The sequence below is a fragment of the Mustela putorius genome, unplaced genomic scaffold, assembly GCF_011764305.1.
Source record: "Mustela putorius furo isolate JIRA1106 unplaced genomic scaffold, ASM1176430v1.1 tig00003858_pilon_pilon_pilon, whole genome shotgun sequence".
Taxonomy (NCBI): Eukaryota; Metazoa; Chordata; class Mammalia; order Carnivora; family Mustelidae; genus Mustela; species Mustela putorius.
This window is the reverse complement of record NW_025422010.1, coordinates 42799995-42814827: the sequence shown is the minus strand read 5'-3', so window position 1 is coordinate 42814827 and position 14833 is coordinate 42799995. Positions and strand designations below refer to the sequence as shown.

Here is a 14833-nt window from a genome sequence, read left to right as displayed (position 1 = left end):
ACATTCTCCTTTCATCCGTTTCCCGGGATACTTTTTTTGACTCTAGAGAGCCTTGGGTGAGGCACTGATTTTTTGTGGGGAGGGGGTCTTGTTTCCCTCACCTAAAGGGGAAGGCCTGGGGTCAGAGGGGAGGCCTTTCTGATGAGCCGCCAACGAGTCTCTTTCTATGGATGTGTTACGGATCAGTGCAAGAAGATCCGTGCCACAGGGTAGCTCTCTTGGGAAGCAAGGAGATGGTTGAATGATGGATGCAGGCACCGTATTGGAACTTCCTTTAGTCCAGCCTGCTCACTGGGAAAACCGAGGCCCGGGGAATTTGAGTGATTTGTCCAGGAAAGTTCTCTTCGGGTGCCAAGGGAGGTCTGCACCCCCTTGATAACCTGCCTTCCAGACCAACACATATTCCACACCAAGACGTGGTTGCCTTTGGCTGAGTATTTCCAGCTCCACGTTTTTCAGTCATCTTGAAAAGAGTAAATATGCCTCAACCTGTGTCCAGAGCTGGGCACAGCTTTTCTTTCCTTCTGTGCACTTTGATTATTGAAGTGGTAACTGCTTGGATCACTTACCTTTGTTGGAGGTGTTGTGGTCATTCTGTTGTGGTGTTTCCCCAGGCTGTTGTCTGTGCTGTGCTGGACCCAGGGAAGTGATAAGGGCCGTAGACCTGGGTGTATCCCTGTGTTAACACCTAAGTGGACATGGGTAGAATAAACGTGATTCAGGCTTCGTCCAGAACCTGAATGACTGAACATTTTGTAGGTGTACCTGGGATATGCACCTGTTAAAGATGCATGCATCCTCCACTCACCAACCAATGCATTTGCTCAAAGCCTACCAGTTATCTAATGTGTAAGGCATTTGCCTAAGGTGGGAATTTGTTGAGGAATTGCAGTTAATCGTCCTCATTTCAGAGCAACTCTGAATCTGAAATCTTTCCAGATCAAAGGCATTGTGTACATAAGATTTGTAGAACATGCTTGGATACTTGGTAAGGAAAAGCCCAAGACTGGATGGTTATTGATCACTCAGACCCTGAAAGATCGCCTTCCAGAGCAGCAGGACTTATGGGGACGGTGTGTTCGCGCTGCTCGGGTGAACTGAAGGGGCAGCAGAGACTCCCACCAGCCTGTCCGGAATGAGGTCCAGCAATGCGTTAGGTAACCTGCTACTTTGAACAGGAAGCACCGTTGATCCCCTCATTTCGTTCTTCCTCCTCAAATGGTTTTCTGTGCTGCCTGCTCGGGGGTGGGGGAGGGCAGTTTTAGATGGAGAAGATGAACCTACATTCTCTCCTTTTAGCTCTTCCCATGGAGATGAACCACCCTCCTCCCCGACCCCATAATCTTTTGGAGGGTTTCCCACCAATCTCGTCTATCCTTCTTCCTTTTTCTGAACCTCTTGAGTCTTTGCTGGGTGGCCACACAGTTTCAGGTCAGCTCTTCTTCCAAGCTGCACTCCCACTTTTCAGCTGGACCTGAAGTGACATTTCCGCATGATACCACATCTAAATCGGTCTCTAAAACACAATCACTTGGCATAGAGGACGTGAGCTAGCTCTGATCATCCTAGACCATCTGTGGCCATCTGACAGCAGATTTGGTTGGAGCGTTCTATCTCGCATTACTATTGAAAAAATGGTGCAGTTCCAAGTAGGCAGGATGCATTATTGCTGATGGCCACCCCACGATTCCTCTCCGCCCCCGGATGGAAATCAGGGACATCACTTCGAGGTCCTTGGTTAATGGTGATTTTAGGCAGCAGACACCCATCTACCTTCTTGACTCGGAAGTCAGAGTCCATTTCATGGCTGCTACTCAGCCAGAGTGTGTGTGTTGGTTGGAACATTTCCCCCCTATCCCCCAAGGTCCCAGCAGTAAAGATGCAATTGTGCCTATTTGCTGATGGATGCAGACAAAACGTTCCAGAGTCAAACTTCTCTGCTCTCTAAAACCATAGCTAAGCTCCATATTGGAAAAATATAGAAGAGCGTTGGAAGAGCTGGATAAGGATGAACTATACGAGTTAAGAGGACTCAGAAGCCCTATGAGGAGCACTGAAGTATTGTGGAAATGGGGTATCAGTGGTCTGGAATGGCAAAGTACCGACTAAATGAGGCAGTAGGAGGAATAGTCAGGAGAAGTATTTCAAACACTGTTTTTTCAAGGGCGGGGACAGAATAAACAATGTTTATTGTGTGATTTTTAATTTTTTAAGTTTTTATTTTATTTTTATTTATTTATTATCTGATTGCGTTTGTCCCGTGAGTGCTCCCGCGAGGACAGCCAGGAAGGATGCCTGAGAGAAGGTCTCACCGTGCTGCTCTGGAAGGCTTTGTTGTCGTTTATAGTGTCAGTCCGTAAGGGTGGACCTCTTCTGAGCAGAGCTGACACACAGTTACCTGAGTTTCAGGCGTACAGCATAGTGATCTCACAAGTTTCTCTGTCATGCTGTGCTCACCACAAGCGTTGCCGGCTCCTGTCCTGGGACATCGCTGTCCCTGACTGTATTCCTTCTGTGCCTTTTACTCCATGACTTACTCATTCCACAACCAGAAGCCTGTCCATCCTATTCCCTTTCACCCATTTTGCTGGACCCCCTACTCCTCTCCCCTCTGGTAACCGTCAGTTCTCTGTATTCCTGAGTCTGATTCTGCTTTTTGTTCATTTTAAAAAAGATTTTACTTATGAGTGGAATCATACGGTATTTCTCTTTCTTGGACTTATTTCACTTAGCATAACACCCTCTTAAGTCCCTCTGTGTTGTCACAAATGGCAAGATCTCATTCTTTCCTGTGGCTGTGTGACACTCCCACGTGTGGACGCCGCATCTTCTTTATCCGTTCATTTGTTAATGGACACTGAAGTTGCTTCCACATCTTGGCTATTGCAAATAATGTTGCAGTAAACCTAGGGATGCATGTATCCTTTCGAATTAGTGTTTTTGTTTTCTTTGGGTAGGTACCCAGTGGTGGAACTATTGGATCATATGGTATTTCTATTTTTAAGTTTTTGAGGAACCTCCATACTGTTTTTCCCAAGTGGCTGCACCAGCTGGCATTCACACCAACAGTGCACAAGCCTTCTAGGGGTATCTGTGCTGCTAAAGAACTTACGACCATTGAAGCAGGGTTCCATTTTCTCCACATCCTTGCCAACACTTGTTGTTTTTTCCCTATTTATTCATTCTGAGAAGTTTAAGGTGACCTCTCATTGTGGTTTTGATGTGCATTTCCCTAATGATTAGTGATGTTGAGCATCTTTTCATGTGTTTGTTGGCCATCTGCAGGTGTAAGTACCAATCTTTTGATTCTGCAGTTAGATCATCTCCCTCTTCATGTTTAAAACCCATGTACAGTTTTCCGTTGGGTGTGGAATAAAATGAACAACCCGTAAGGAGGCTCCCAAGAACCTCCTGCTTGTCTCCCACTGAGTCCATCCCCACTGTGGACTGCCTGGCTTTCAGCTCTCCAGTGAGCATTACTCCTGCCTGCCCCAGACTTGTCTACAGCTAGACAAGTAGGCAGGATGCATTATTGCTGATGGCCACCCCATGATTCCTCTCTGCCCCAGGATGGAAATCAGGGGCATGGCTTTGAGGTTCCCTCTCAGCTAACCTCTCAGCCCAGACCCCTCCTCTCTCCCCTCTGTGCCTAGCCAACCCCTTGTTCTTGTAGGTTTCACCTGGGATCGTGTGTTTTTTTTTTTTTTTTTTTTTTTTTAAAGATTTTATTTATTTATTTGACAGAGAGAGATCACAAGCAGGCAGAGAGGCAGGCAGAGAGAGAGGAAGGGAAGCAGGCCCCCTGCTGAGCAGAGAGCCTGATGTGGGACTCGACCCCAGGACCCTGAGATCATGACCTGAGCTGAAGGTAGTGGCTTAACCCACTGAGCCACCCAGGCGCCCTGGGATCGTGTTTTTCAGTGAAGCCTTTCCCAATGGCCTGGATTAGGTGAGGTCCCCTGTTGTGTGCTAGGGGTGTCTGTGCTGCTAAAGAACTTACGACCATTGAAACAGGATTGATTGCATGATGTGGTTGGGGATCCTTGAAGATAAGGGCGTGTCCCCCCCCCTCCCTGCCCACCTTCTGTGTCCCAGCACCTTGCCTAGTGTTCCGTAAATACTCATGGATGAATGAATGAACTAGAGGCCATTTTCCTGCTAACAGGACTTTTAGCTTATGGAGCTTAAAGTTATTTTAGCTAACATGCAGCAGTTGAATATTTGTTGAACAGTCTCAAGGCGTGTTTGTATACTGGGAGGAAGGGGAGGCCAGCATGCTTTGTCCTATGAAATGAAGACTGAGAGCTGGCTTCAGTCCCAAAGGCAAGTGTGTCAGGCATTTAGTTCTAAGATGATCTCTTACATGCAAAGCAAGAACAGCTCAATGTACTCATATGTTGGGGGCCTTTCCCCAAATTTTCTCCAGAAAAGAGTGGTTGTTCCTGGACATTTTCTCAGTAGATCAGCAACTTCTGTTAGCAGGAGAGAACTTAGCTCGAAATGACTTCAGTGCTGGCTTTAGTTGTTTACAGAGGTCATAGAGTGGAGCAGGTTTTAAATTAAGAGGGAAGCAAACAGACTTATTCTTGACTTGGTCTAGGGCTGTGACTTTCTAATAACTGTGATGGTGATTATAAATTAAGACTCGTTCTCTGGGGCGAGTACTGTGCTAGTCTTGTGCTAGCGATCAAGAGTATATATTTATACAACAAAAGAGGAAAGCAGCTCTCCAGCGATGATGTCACATAGGGAATTGAAAAGGAGTGTTTCAGAGAGCTTAGGTGGAAACGAAGATGTACTCAGACCGTCTCAAATGACTTAAATGTGTGGGGTGACTGGATTGCTTAATTCACATAGTTGGTTCTCTGTACAGGGAGAGTTCCTGTTCCTGGAGCCGTAGTCATGTTGCTGGGAGTAGGATTTTAACAAAGCTTCAGCTGCTTGGCAGGGTCTAGGCATGTATTTAACTGGGTGAAAGGTACTAGCTTTGAGCAAACCTTTCTTAGCCTCTTCAGCAACAGGTTAAATGGGTGTGATGTTGCAGTCTTACAACCCCAACTGGCCAGCCACACCCAGGACTTTGCGATCTTTCCAAAACTTCAACAAGAACACATTACTTTATAATCATTTCTTTTCTTTTCAAGATTTTATGTATTTATTTGATAGAGACAGTGAGAGAGGAAACATAAGCAGGGAGAGTCCAGACGGAGAAGCAGGCTTCCGCTGAGCAGGGAGCCTGATGCGGGCTCTTGATCCTAGGATCCTGAGGGATCATGACCCAAGCCGAAGGCAGATGCTTAACGACTGAGCCACCCAGGTGTCCCTTTATAACCATTTCTAAGCTTCCGGTGTAATTGCAGTTCCTGTCGAGCGCACTGCTGGATGAAATAGCTCAGCAGAGTTCCCGAATGCCAGGCACTCGCCATCTTGGTGTCGGTTTGTCACTTGAGGGAAGCATACTTATCTATGAATATCTGTAGGGCAGGAGGCAGGTAAAGTTTGCCTTCACCAGTCACACGGCGACTTGGTTCTTCATTAGCTTCAAACACAGATAGTGCATGTAGAAGACGGAATTGTGACTGATGACGTGATCAGGTTTTCGAGTCGAGTCTTTGGTCAAACGGCTGGATTTAGATGAGGTACTACAAGCATGTCAGAAAGCAGATGTCAAAAATGGGATTGTGATGGCCCGAGCCAGGTATAGATACATCTCCTGTTTTGACATTTGACTTTTATTTCATTTAAATAACAGGAAATATTAGATTTTATGGTCCCTTTGCTACTCCAGAATGAAGCTCACTTCTTCGCCGTTTTTTCCTCCCACGTCCTTTACTCCACGGATGCCAAGTGGCTTTTTTCCTATCCCAATCTCTATGCATGAAGTTGAAATTTCTTCCTGGTGTCCGGATTAGCTTGGTTCTCTCAGTGAGGAAAGAGCATGGAACAAGTTCAGCAGACATCTGGGTTGGGGCTCAGGAATTATGACGGCCCAGCATATACGTGGATTTTAAGTTACTTGTCAGCCCTGGACACACAGAATGTAAGTTACGGAGAGCTTCCCAGTGAAGAGCATTTGGGGGAATGGGAAGGTTATTACGGGTCTGGGAAGCCTTTCATAGGACAAACAAACAGGGAAACCAGGAAGCAGGACTTGTTGCTGGAGGAGGAGTTAAATTCAGGACAGCAATCAGAGGGGTCGGTGTGTGTTCCCGTGATGTGTTGTGTGCCCATGCTTCTGTTGGGATTCCTCGGTTGTGTCCGTGCTCCCCCAGAGAGGGGTGTCTCCATGTCTCCTTCATGCCCTGGGCCCCATTTCCTGCTGCACTTGACGGTGACTGCTGAGCCCTTACTGTGTCGGGTGGCACTTACTGTGTCGGGTCCTCCTTCTCCACATTCTCACCAACCCTTTTATTTGATGTCTTTTTGGTTATAGCCACGCCGACAGGTGTCAGGTCATCTCTTTGTTGTCTGCATTTGCATTTCCCTGATGAGTGATGTTGAGCATCTTTTCAGCTGTCTGTTGGCCACCTGGATGTCTTCTTGGAAAACTACTCAGGCCCTCTGTCCATTTTTAAATCCTCTTTTAAGTGTTCTATAAGTTCTTCATATATTTTGGATATTAACCCCTCAGATAGCTTAACTTCCTTGCTTTCCAGCCCAGGACAAAGGAAGAGAAGGTGACCAGCTGCATACTGGTGGGGATAGCCTTTATTTAGCTACTCCACCCCCCCACCCCACCCCCACTCCCAGTTCGGGAGACTGATCATCAGCGCAGGGTTTTAGGATCCAGCTTGTGTCTGGGCCCATGAATGTGAGCTTCAGGCTTCACATGTGGAGAGAATAGTGGGTACTCCTGCTTAGATGAGCAAAAATATCTAGTCTTTGTCCTCCAGACTGCATTATGCAGAAGAACGAAACGTGACCTCCTTCCTACTGTAAGGGCAGTTAGCTAAGATGTCCCCGTGGTTTCTACAACTTGGCCGTGCTTGCCAAGTACCACGCACTGGGAATGACTACTCTGGTGGTGCTGGGAAGAAACTGCCGGCTGAGTTTGGAAGTGTTTTTCTTCCCATCCATAAAAGTATTGCTTCAGAATGGACCTTTACACCAAACGGAGGACATCTTTGCAAAGTGTTTGTGTTTTCTGAGTCCCATTTAAAGAACTGAGCTGTGAATACCGCGGTGTGTTTGACAAGGGGTGCACATGTTTCCGGCCTGGAGAGGTCCCTAGTCTCCTGGCTCTAGTCCTCCGCTTACCGTCTTGGCACGTTATGCTTGGGCTGCAGGCAGGGCTGGGGAAGCCGCTTGCTGTCCTAGGCTGGTGTGATCCTTTCTGCTTCAGGTGACATCTGTGTCCCACGTCTTCCCTCCCTGCCTTTTAACAATTGTTTCCCTTTGGTACTCACAGCCTGTCCACTTACTTCACTGCTGGTCACCGACTGTTTGTTGATGCTGCTCTCTCTGACTGATCATGGTCTGGTTTGGATGGGGAAATTCAGTGGCTTCTGTCTTGCCTGTAGGGTAGAAGCTAACCAACGTGATACTGGATCTCGAGTTCTAGCACATAATTCATGTCCTGAGAGATGCTATTTGCCTGCTTTGTCAGTTGTAGTGAAAGGGGCTCCTCTTGTACCCTGGAACCAGAGCCCTGATTTTTCAGTTATGGAGAGAAGATCTCAGTGCCCACCGAACCGCAGCATCATGGTAATGCTAAGGGTACGTCTGTGAACAAGGTGGACTGTGGGCCTTCTGTTCGCGCCCTACCTTGGGGAGGAATGGACGGGCCATTTATGGAGTGTGCCACCAAGTCAGGCTGCAGGCTCCCCTCTCGTCCATTCCCAGGGGACAATGCCTGGACAGTGCTTTAGGTCAAGACGATGGTGCAACCCAGTCTTCAGTCGGCCTGATTCTTACAGTACCTAGTCGCTTTGTTTGGCTTGTCATTGTAAGTGGCAATTGACCCTTTTTTCCATGTGTGCTTATGAGACCCTTTACCTGTGTAAAATACACACTCAGCGGGTCCTGGGCTGCTGTAATGAAGTTCATGTTTCTCCACGAAGGGGAGACAGCAAGGACTTGAGGTCACAGATCCTTTGTCTGGTCATGGCTCTGACCCTTACTGTGAACTTGGGCAAATTGTTCCGTGTCCTTCTACCCTCAGTGTTCTTCTCTGTGATGGATTAGTGAAAACCCTGTTCATCTTAACTTGAGTTTTAAACTAAGATGAAATGATTAAAGTATTTGAAGTTACTTATTTTAGTCTAAGGTGTGGAGGTGACACTCTCAATTATTCAAGGAATTGAATGTTTCCAGTGTCCCTGTTCTCCTTTGTCTAGAGTCCATTTTGATTCTGAGGCTTCTTCTTGAAACAGGGATTTTTTTTTTCTTTTTTCTTTTTTTAAGTCTTGCACATTGATCTGAAGCTTAAAAAGAAAAAAAAAAAACAGTCTTTGGGCCCCACTCAGATTTCATCTTAATTACTCAAGTGTGGGACATGGGCATTGGTTTTGGTTTTGTTTTTGTTTTCCTTTTTTAAGATCTGCAGATAATTCTTAAATGCCAGCCAGCATTAACAATCCCTTCTCTCAGCGTTTTGAAGTGAAAGTAGGCTAGATCCAAATATTGATTTTTGGGCAAGGCATGGCTATCTGTGAACAACGATTTGCAGGACATTGAAAGGATCCCAGGAACCTACAAATGCCTTAGGCTTTTGATTTTTCCATTTGCTGATTCTCTGCAAGATCCCATCGGATCCTGCCTCCGAGGTTACACCGTGCCCGCAGTCGTCACCGTTGTCTGATGCTTACGGTGCTCTGATGATGTGGGATTGCATGGCATTCTGGGGGGACTGCCTGTGAGACACATCTGACTTTTACTCATGTTGTAGAGCTGAAGAAACAGAGGCTCAGAACCTTACTCATCAGCTTACCCAGGCTAGTAAGTGGTGGTGTGAATTCTGACCCAGGCTGCCTGACTCTAGAGCCCATGGGCTCAGCCACACACTCTGCTGCATGGTGGTGAGTGCAAATAGGCAAATGTTGCCCCCTTTTTGATACAACATTGACATTTTAGTGCAAGGGCTTTCTGGAGGTTATGCTTTTAGCTCAGGATCAAGGCTATTCAGGCTGGAATTTCATGCCAAGCCATAGGCAGTAAAAGTCTACGGTGCCTGCCAGTCAGTTACCAGGTGAAACAACAAGCTTGCTGTCTTCCAGATGAGCTTGCACTTGGGTACAGCTACAGAACTGCCTGGTCCAGGCCCTGGGGATTGATGTGATAGGTGTGCTGCATTATGCATTACGTGGCATGGGGAAGCTAAAGCCTCCCCAGGTGGTTCTAACCTGCAGCCAGGGTTGAGCGTTCCCGCCCTGGGCAGCCACTCCCTCCAGTGGAGAACTGCCTTTGCAGGCTCTTGCAGACAGGGAGGAGAGGCCCCTGGAGGTTGGGGGCTCAAGAGTAGTTCTTGATACTGATGCGTCTCTGTTCACAAAGACCTGCCTTCTCCGGATACTACACAGGGCTCTTTCCAAATGACAAATCACAAGTTCTTTGATAACCAAGTCAGACTTGGATCTCCTTAGATAGGATGGAGTTAAGCGCTGTTAAGGGGGGTGTGGGTGACAAGATGAGTGGCTCTGTGATTGGGTTATATGGGTCAGGCTTGTCTTTCCTATAATCTCCCTCCAAGGAAAGCTGGTGTAGAGGTCGGATTTGTTAGAAGATACTCCTTGAAGGAGAGGCAACATGGAACCTTGGTTCTAGAGAGTTTCTATCTGGCCTGTAGAACTGATAGCTTTCTGTTAAAAAGAATATACTTCACTGTTTCCTCAGATATTAGGAGAACCCATGCTAGTGGAGTATACAGTGCTGTTTGCATCCTCTGCAAACCAAAACAATTTTTGTTGAATTGAGGTGAAAGTCACGTAACATAAAATTAGCTACTTAAAGTCAACTGCTTGGTGGCATTTAATGCATTCACAGTGCTGTGCAACCACCATCTCTGTCTAGTTACAGATCATTTTCACAATCCAAAGGAAACCTCCCTCCAAATCCTGCGAGTCTCCCCAGCTCCGATCTGCCTGCCTGCCTCCAGTCTTTGCTGGCTACTGTGGGGCTCCCCTCTCCCTGCTTAGCCTGTTTCCTTGGCTGTTTACTCTGCATCGATCATGTCCTGCCTTGTTTGGGATTACAGAGGCAATGGATCTTCCTTGGGTGGGTAGCTCTGGGGAGGGAAGGGAAGGTGGGCTGCTGGCTAAGTCAGCATGTAAAGCAAAATTTGATCATGGTTAAAATTGCCCTTGGCAGTCCTGCCCATTGCTCATCAACTGTGCGTGCATGACATTGGGTAAACAGCTCTGCTCGGTAATTTGTAGACACTTTAAGCTGAGAATCCATGAAATAAGATAAAGATGGGGAAGCAGAATGCTGCGGGGAGGCCTACCTGCAGATGTCCCCCATCCCATATCATCACAATGCAGGATTCACTTAGTGCTGCTCTAAGTGTGAACTGCTCTGATCTCAGCACATGTCCACCTGTGTCTTTATGGTGGGGTTGGAGAAAACAGGACAGCGTCTAGCACGGTGGGCCCATAGTAGGTGCTGAAATGTCTCCTTGATTGGAATCTAGAACTTGCTTGACCAGGTGTGGAATACACAGTGTCCTTTAAAACATGATGGGAACCTTTGGCCATCTGTGTCCTCAGTTGGCATCAATTGTTGCCGCCTTCCCTTTTCTTGACTTGCCTGTCCCTGCTGAATCGCTGTTACTGTCCGTAGGAATTGGTCCCATCACTCCTTAGAGTGTATTTTTATGTGAATTGCCCACCTAACTGACATAAAGTCAGGTGATTAGTCTCCATGTTTTACCTGATTACATGGTACATATCATAGTGTTTTTTACCTGGAAACCTGATGCCTCATAAATGCATTGTTTACGGATTCCTGTCTCAGAAAACATTTATTGAGCATCTGTATGCCAGGGAGACTGAGCAATAGCGTATCTGAAAGACCTGATGATAGTGGGGTGACATGGATGTGAAAGAAATGCCTGCCGGGGCGCCTGGGTGGCTCAGTGGGTTAAAGCCTCTGCCTTTGGCTCAGGTCACGATCTCAGGGTCCTGGGATCGAGCCCCTCATCGGGCTCTCTGCTCAGCAGGGAGCCTGCTTTCCTCTCTCTCTGCCTGACTCTCTGCCTACTTGTGATCTCTGTCAAATAAAATCTTAAAAAAAAAAAGAGAAATGCATGCAAAACCGTGAAGTTAATCATAGAAGGGGTTCCTGCCACTCAGAGTTAGTAAGGGCTAACTCGGGAGGGCACAGGGAAGGTCAGGGTTCAGTGAGGACAGGAGCCTGGGACTCCGACTCTTCCCACATGGACAAGTGAGGGAAGGGTGTTCTGAGCTGCTGAAATAGCGTGTACAAAGGGAAAGGCAACAAAGCTTCACTGTAATGGGCAGATAGTAAACCTTTCAGGCTTTCAGTGCCACGGGGTGTCACAACGACACAACCATCATCCGAGAGCAGGGCAGCTGTAGACTGTATGTGAGCGGAGTGTGAGCTTGTGTTCCAACAACTTCACGGACACCAAAGTTTGACTTTCCTGTAATTGACATGTTGTCGTCTGGATATCATTCTTTCTCCCCCATAGCCATTTAAACACTTGAAGATCATACTTACGTCCTGGGTTGCACAAAAGCAAGGGGCACACTAGACTTGGCTCAGGGCTCTGGTTTGCTGAGCCGTGCACAGAGAGAAGAATGAGCACGTACTGAAGCAGCAGAAGAGCAAGTACTTGGGGAAGCCCTGATTCGGTGGGTGCAGGTGGAGGCAGGGGCTCTCTGCTCCTAACACGCTCGCAGGTAATGGTGAGCCTCGGCTCCTCAGTTGGAGCAGCAAAGAACTGCTCTGATGCTGTGCTTAGTTCTGTGGGAGAATAGAGACTGTTTCCTGCCAGTAACTGTTTTCAGTCTATTGAGAGATAAGAGACTGATTTAAGCAGATAGATGGACTCTCACGGAATAAGAAGTAAGCAGCTAGTGCCGGGCAGTGAGGTTTTCCGGTGCTGGGGCAGTTAACAGGTCAGTGAGTGGGACGTGGACTACAGGATTCTGCCCAGAGGAGCCCCCGGGTGAGCCAGGACTGGGCCCAGGGGCTTCCAGGATGTCCAGCATCATGACGATGACCGCATACCATCCTTCTCTTCACTCTGTTCCTCTTGGGACTTCCCTTACTCTTTTTGTCCCTTTTCCCTGGAGCCATTCCAACCCCATTTACACAGCGTGGAGACTTTGTGTACAATTTCTTGGGTAGGCCGTGCTCCCTCGGCCTGGACGGGAGATCCCAGGAGTGAGCTCGGAGGGATGACAACTGTTGTGTCGCTGAGGAAAGGTCCCTCACCTGAGGCATGGGGACAAGATCTGAAAAGTCCTTGCAGCTGATGGAAGGTCGGTTTACAGGACAGTGGAGGAGGGGCACCCGAGGGGAGAAGCCACATTGACAGTTCCGGTTGGCAGAGGCTCAGAGCTTTCTCCGGAGGTGACTCAGAGCGTTTAATGTCTATGCCGAAGTGCTGAGGCGCTGTGAAGCTGTCGAGAATCGAGATCGTATCGGAAGATACGATCATTACAGCAGCTCAGAGGGAGGGAGGTGATCCTGTGAACTTGGTTTTTCAGAATGCAAAAGACGACGTTGGCGGCGTATCCTGGGCTGGGATATCAGGGGTGCCAGGGGCGCAAATTGGGGTGGAAATGAGCGTCGTGAGTCTGTTGCCTCACAACTTACTCCTCTTGCTGGTGAATTCGAGGCCGGTGCAGTAAGGGCCAGGGGCTTGCTTTTTAAAGGGGCAGTGACCATCTGGAAGAGAGCGTTGTGAAAAGGCAAGACCACAATAAAGCCCGCTGGCTGCTTGGGCGCAGGCCGAGGATGGGCTGCCAGCTCTGGACTTGGAGCGGCAGGTCGGTTCTATGGACCCAGACTCGTGTCCCGGCTGGCCTTCTGGTCGTAAGAGCTGTTAGTCTCAGGTTTGCTGAGGATGTTCTGTGGCCGTGAAACCAGGTGTGAGCGCGCGTGTGCCCACAGAGCCAGGTTCTAAGGCAAACAGGCCCCGTGCCCATCACACACCTATAAAATGCAGAAGTGTGTCGGACAGAAGGAAGGCACGCTGCCGAGAGCGCTCAGAGCCCCGGCCCGCCGGCCCCATGCTGCTGGTCCGTGCCCCTGAGCTGCGGGTTCCCAGCTGTACATTACACTCGCCGTGGGAGCTCTTCTGTCCCCTCAGATTCTGAGTCGGGCTGAGGTGCAACTCAGTCTCTGTGTTGTCACGTTCTCAGGTGAGGACAGTATGCAGTCCTGGCCGACAGCCCCCAGCTAGAGCGGGAGGCCTTACTTCCCCAGGGCTGTGTTCTTCCTTGCTAGGGGTTGGCCGGCTTCCTGACCATGCAAATCCCATAGCAGCTGGGAGAGCTTGAGCAGGATTTGGGTGCGTGTTTGGGCTTAAAGAATGCACAAGTAAATTGAGGTTGCTGGCAGTTCAGGAATATGTAAATACACTTTCAATTTGCTTATACTTTCTTTCGCTTCTGCAAGAAAATGGCTTTGTCCCTGAATGCAGCATGTCAGAGCAGAGGTTCCCAAGATTTGAGGATGGTCTCTTCTGTCTCAGCTTTGGCATGTGTGGTTTTGTTCCTCATCCTAGCTCACTAGATGTTCCCACCAACACTGCTCTTCTGTCCCACCCTTGAGACGATGGTACGCAGCTCTGGTGGACATCAGCAGACGCAGGCTTGGCGATCTTGCTGGCAGAATTATAATTACATTGATCTGTGGCATTCTCTTAGGATCTGGAAAGTGCCCTCTGTCCCCAGTCCTCTGAGTTACTCACTTGTCAGGGTTTTAGATCACCTTGTGCTTTGAAATGAGAAGGGAGGAAGATGTGTCAAGACGGCTTTATAAATTCTCCAGAGGGCCCCTCCGAGATAGCAATACCCGTGTAGACATGTGAAAGCTTTATTTCTGACTTTCTCATTTTAATCTTCCAGTACACAAGGGTCTGGATCCCTGACCCTGATGAAGTGTGGCGCTCAGCTGAATTAACCAAGGACTACAAAGAGGGAGAGAAGAGCCTCCAGCTCAGACTGGAAGATGGGACAGTAAGTGCGGGCCGTGCGGGGGCACATGGGGGTCTGCCAGCCCGGGCAGGGTGGTCTGCTGCGGGCTGGAGTTTCCCCCCGCAGAGGAGAGCTGCTTGAGCCCCTGGCATCTTTTTGTTCCTGCTGACGATCATGTATGTGAAAGTGGTAAAGCATAAGAAATCCACGCCCACTGGTGTTGGCCACCGAGAGATCTCTCGTGACCACAGCAAGGATCTTCTTGGAAGGGAAGGGAGGGTTCCCTTCGTGGGGCTGAGGCATCATTGGGAGGAGAGGCAGGAGGTGCCAGGAGAGACAGCACATGGGAGAGTGGTTGAAGCCCTGGCTCTGGACCTAGCCTGTGTGGGGATTGGGACCCCCAGCCATTGCTAGCTCTGTGCCCTTGGGCAAGTTTGTGTCCTTCTGTACCAGTTACTTCATCTGTTCCGCTTGAGTGATGGTTTGTCTGGGGTTCTTTTGAGAAAAAAAGGAGTTGCTATGTGACATGTGCTTAGAACAGTGCCCAGTATGTGAGCCCTCCCTGTGCGTGGGCTACTGTAGCGAGATGGCTTTATAGCTGCCCTTCAAGTGTCTTCAGTCAAAGGGAAGACAAAGTAGTCAACCCTGAACTCTTCCTCTGGCACCATCGGATTTTTTTTTTCCCCACGAGCTTTTGTGACTAGCCTTCCCTGTGAAGTGTGCGTTTC

The 14833-nt window shown here is 48.5% G+C and overlaps 1 protein-coding gene across 2 annotated transcripts in view; it reads left to right on the top strand.

The window, feature by feature from the left end:
- MYO5B (myosin VB) overlaps positions 1 to 14833 on the top strand; it is a 340465-nt gene that overhangs the window by 132043 nt on the left and 193589 nt on the right. For both annotated transcript variants that reach the window (XM_045065614.1, XM_045065613.1), the window contains exon 2: positions 14037 to 14147. In XM_045065614.1, coding sequence (XP_044921549.1) covers positions 14037 to 14147 — 111 coding nt within the window. The remainder of the gene's footprint in view (positions 1 to 14036; positions 14148 to 14833) is intronic.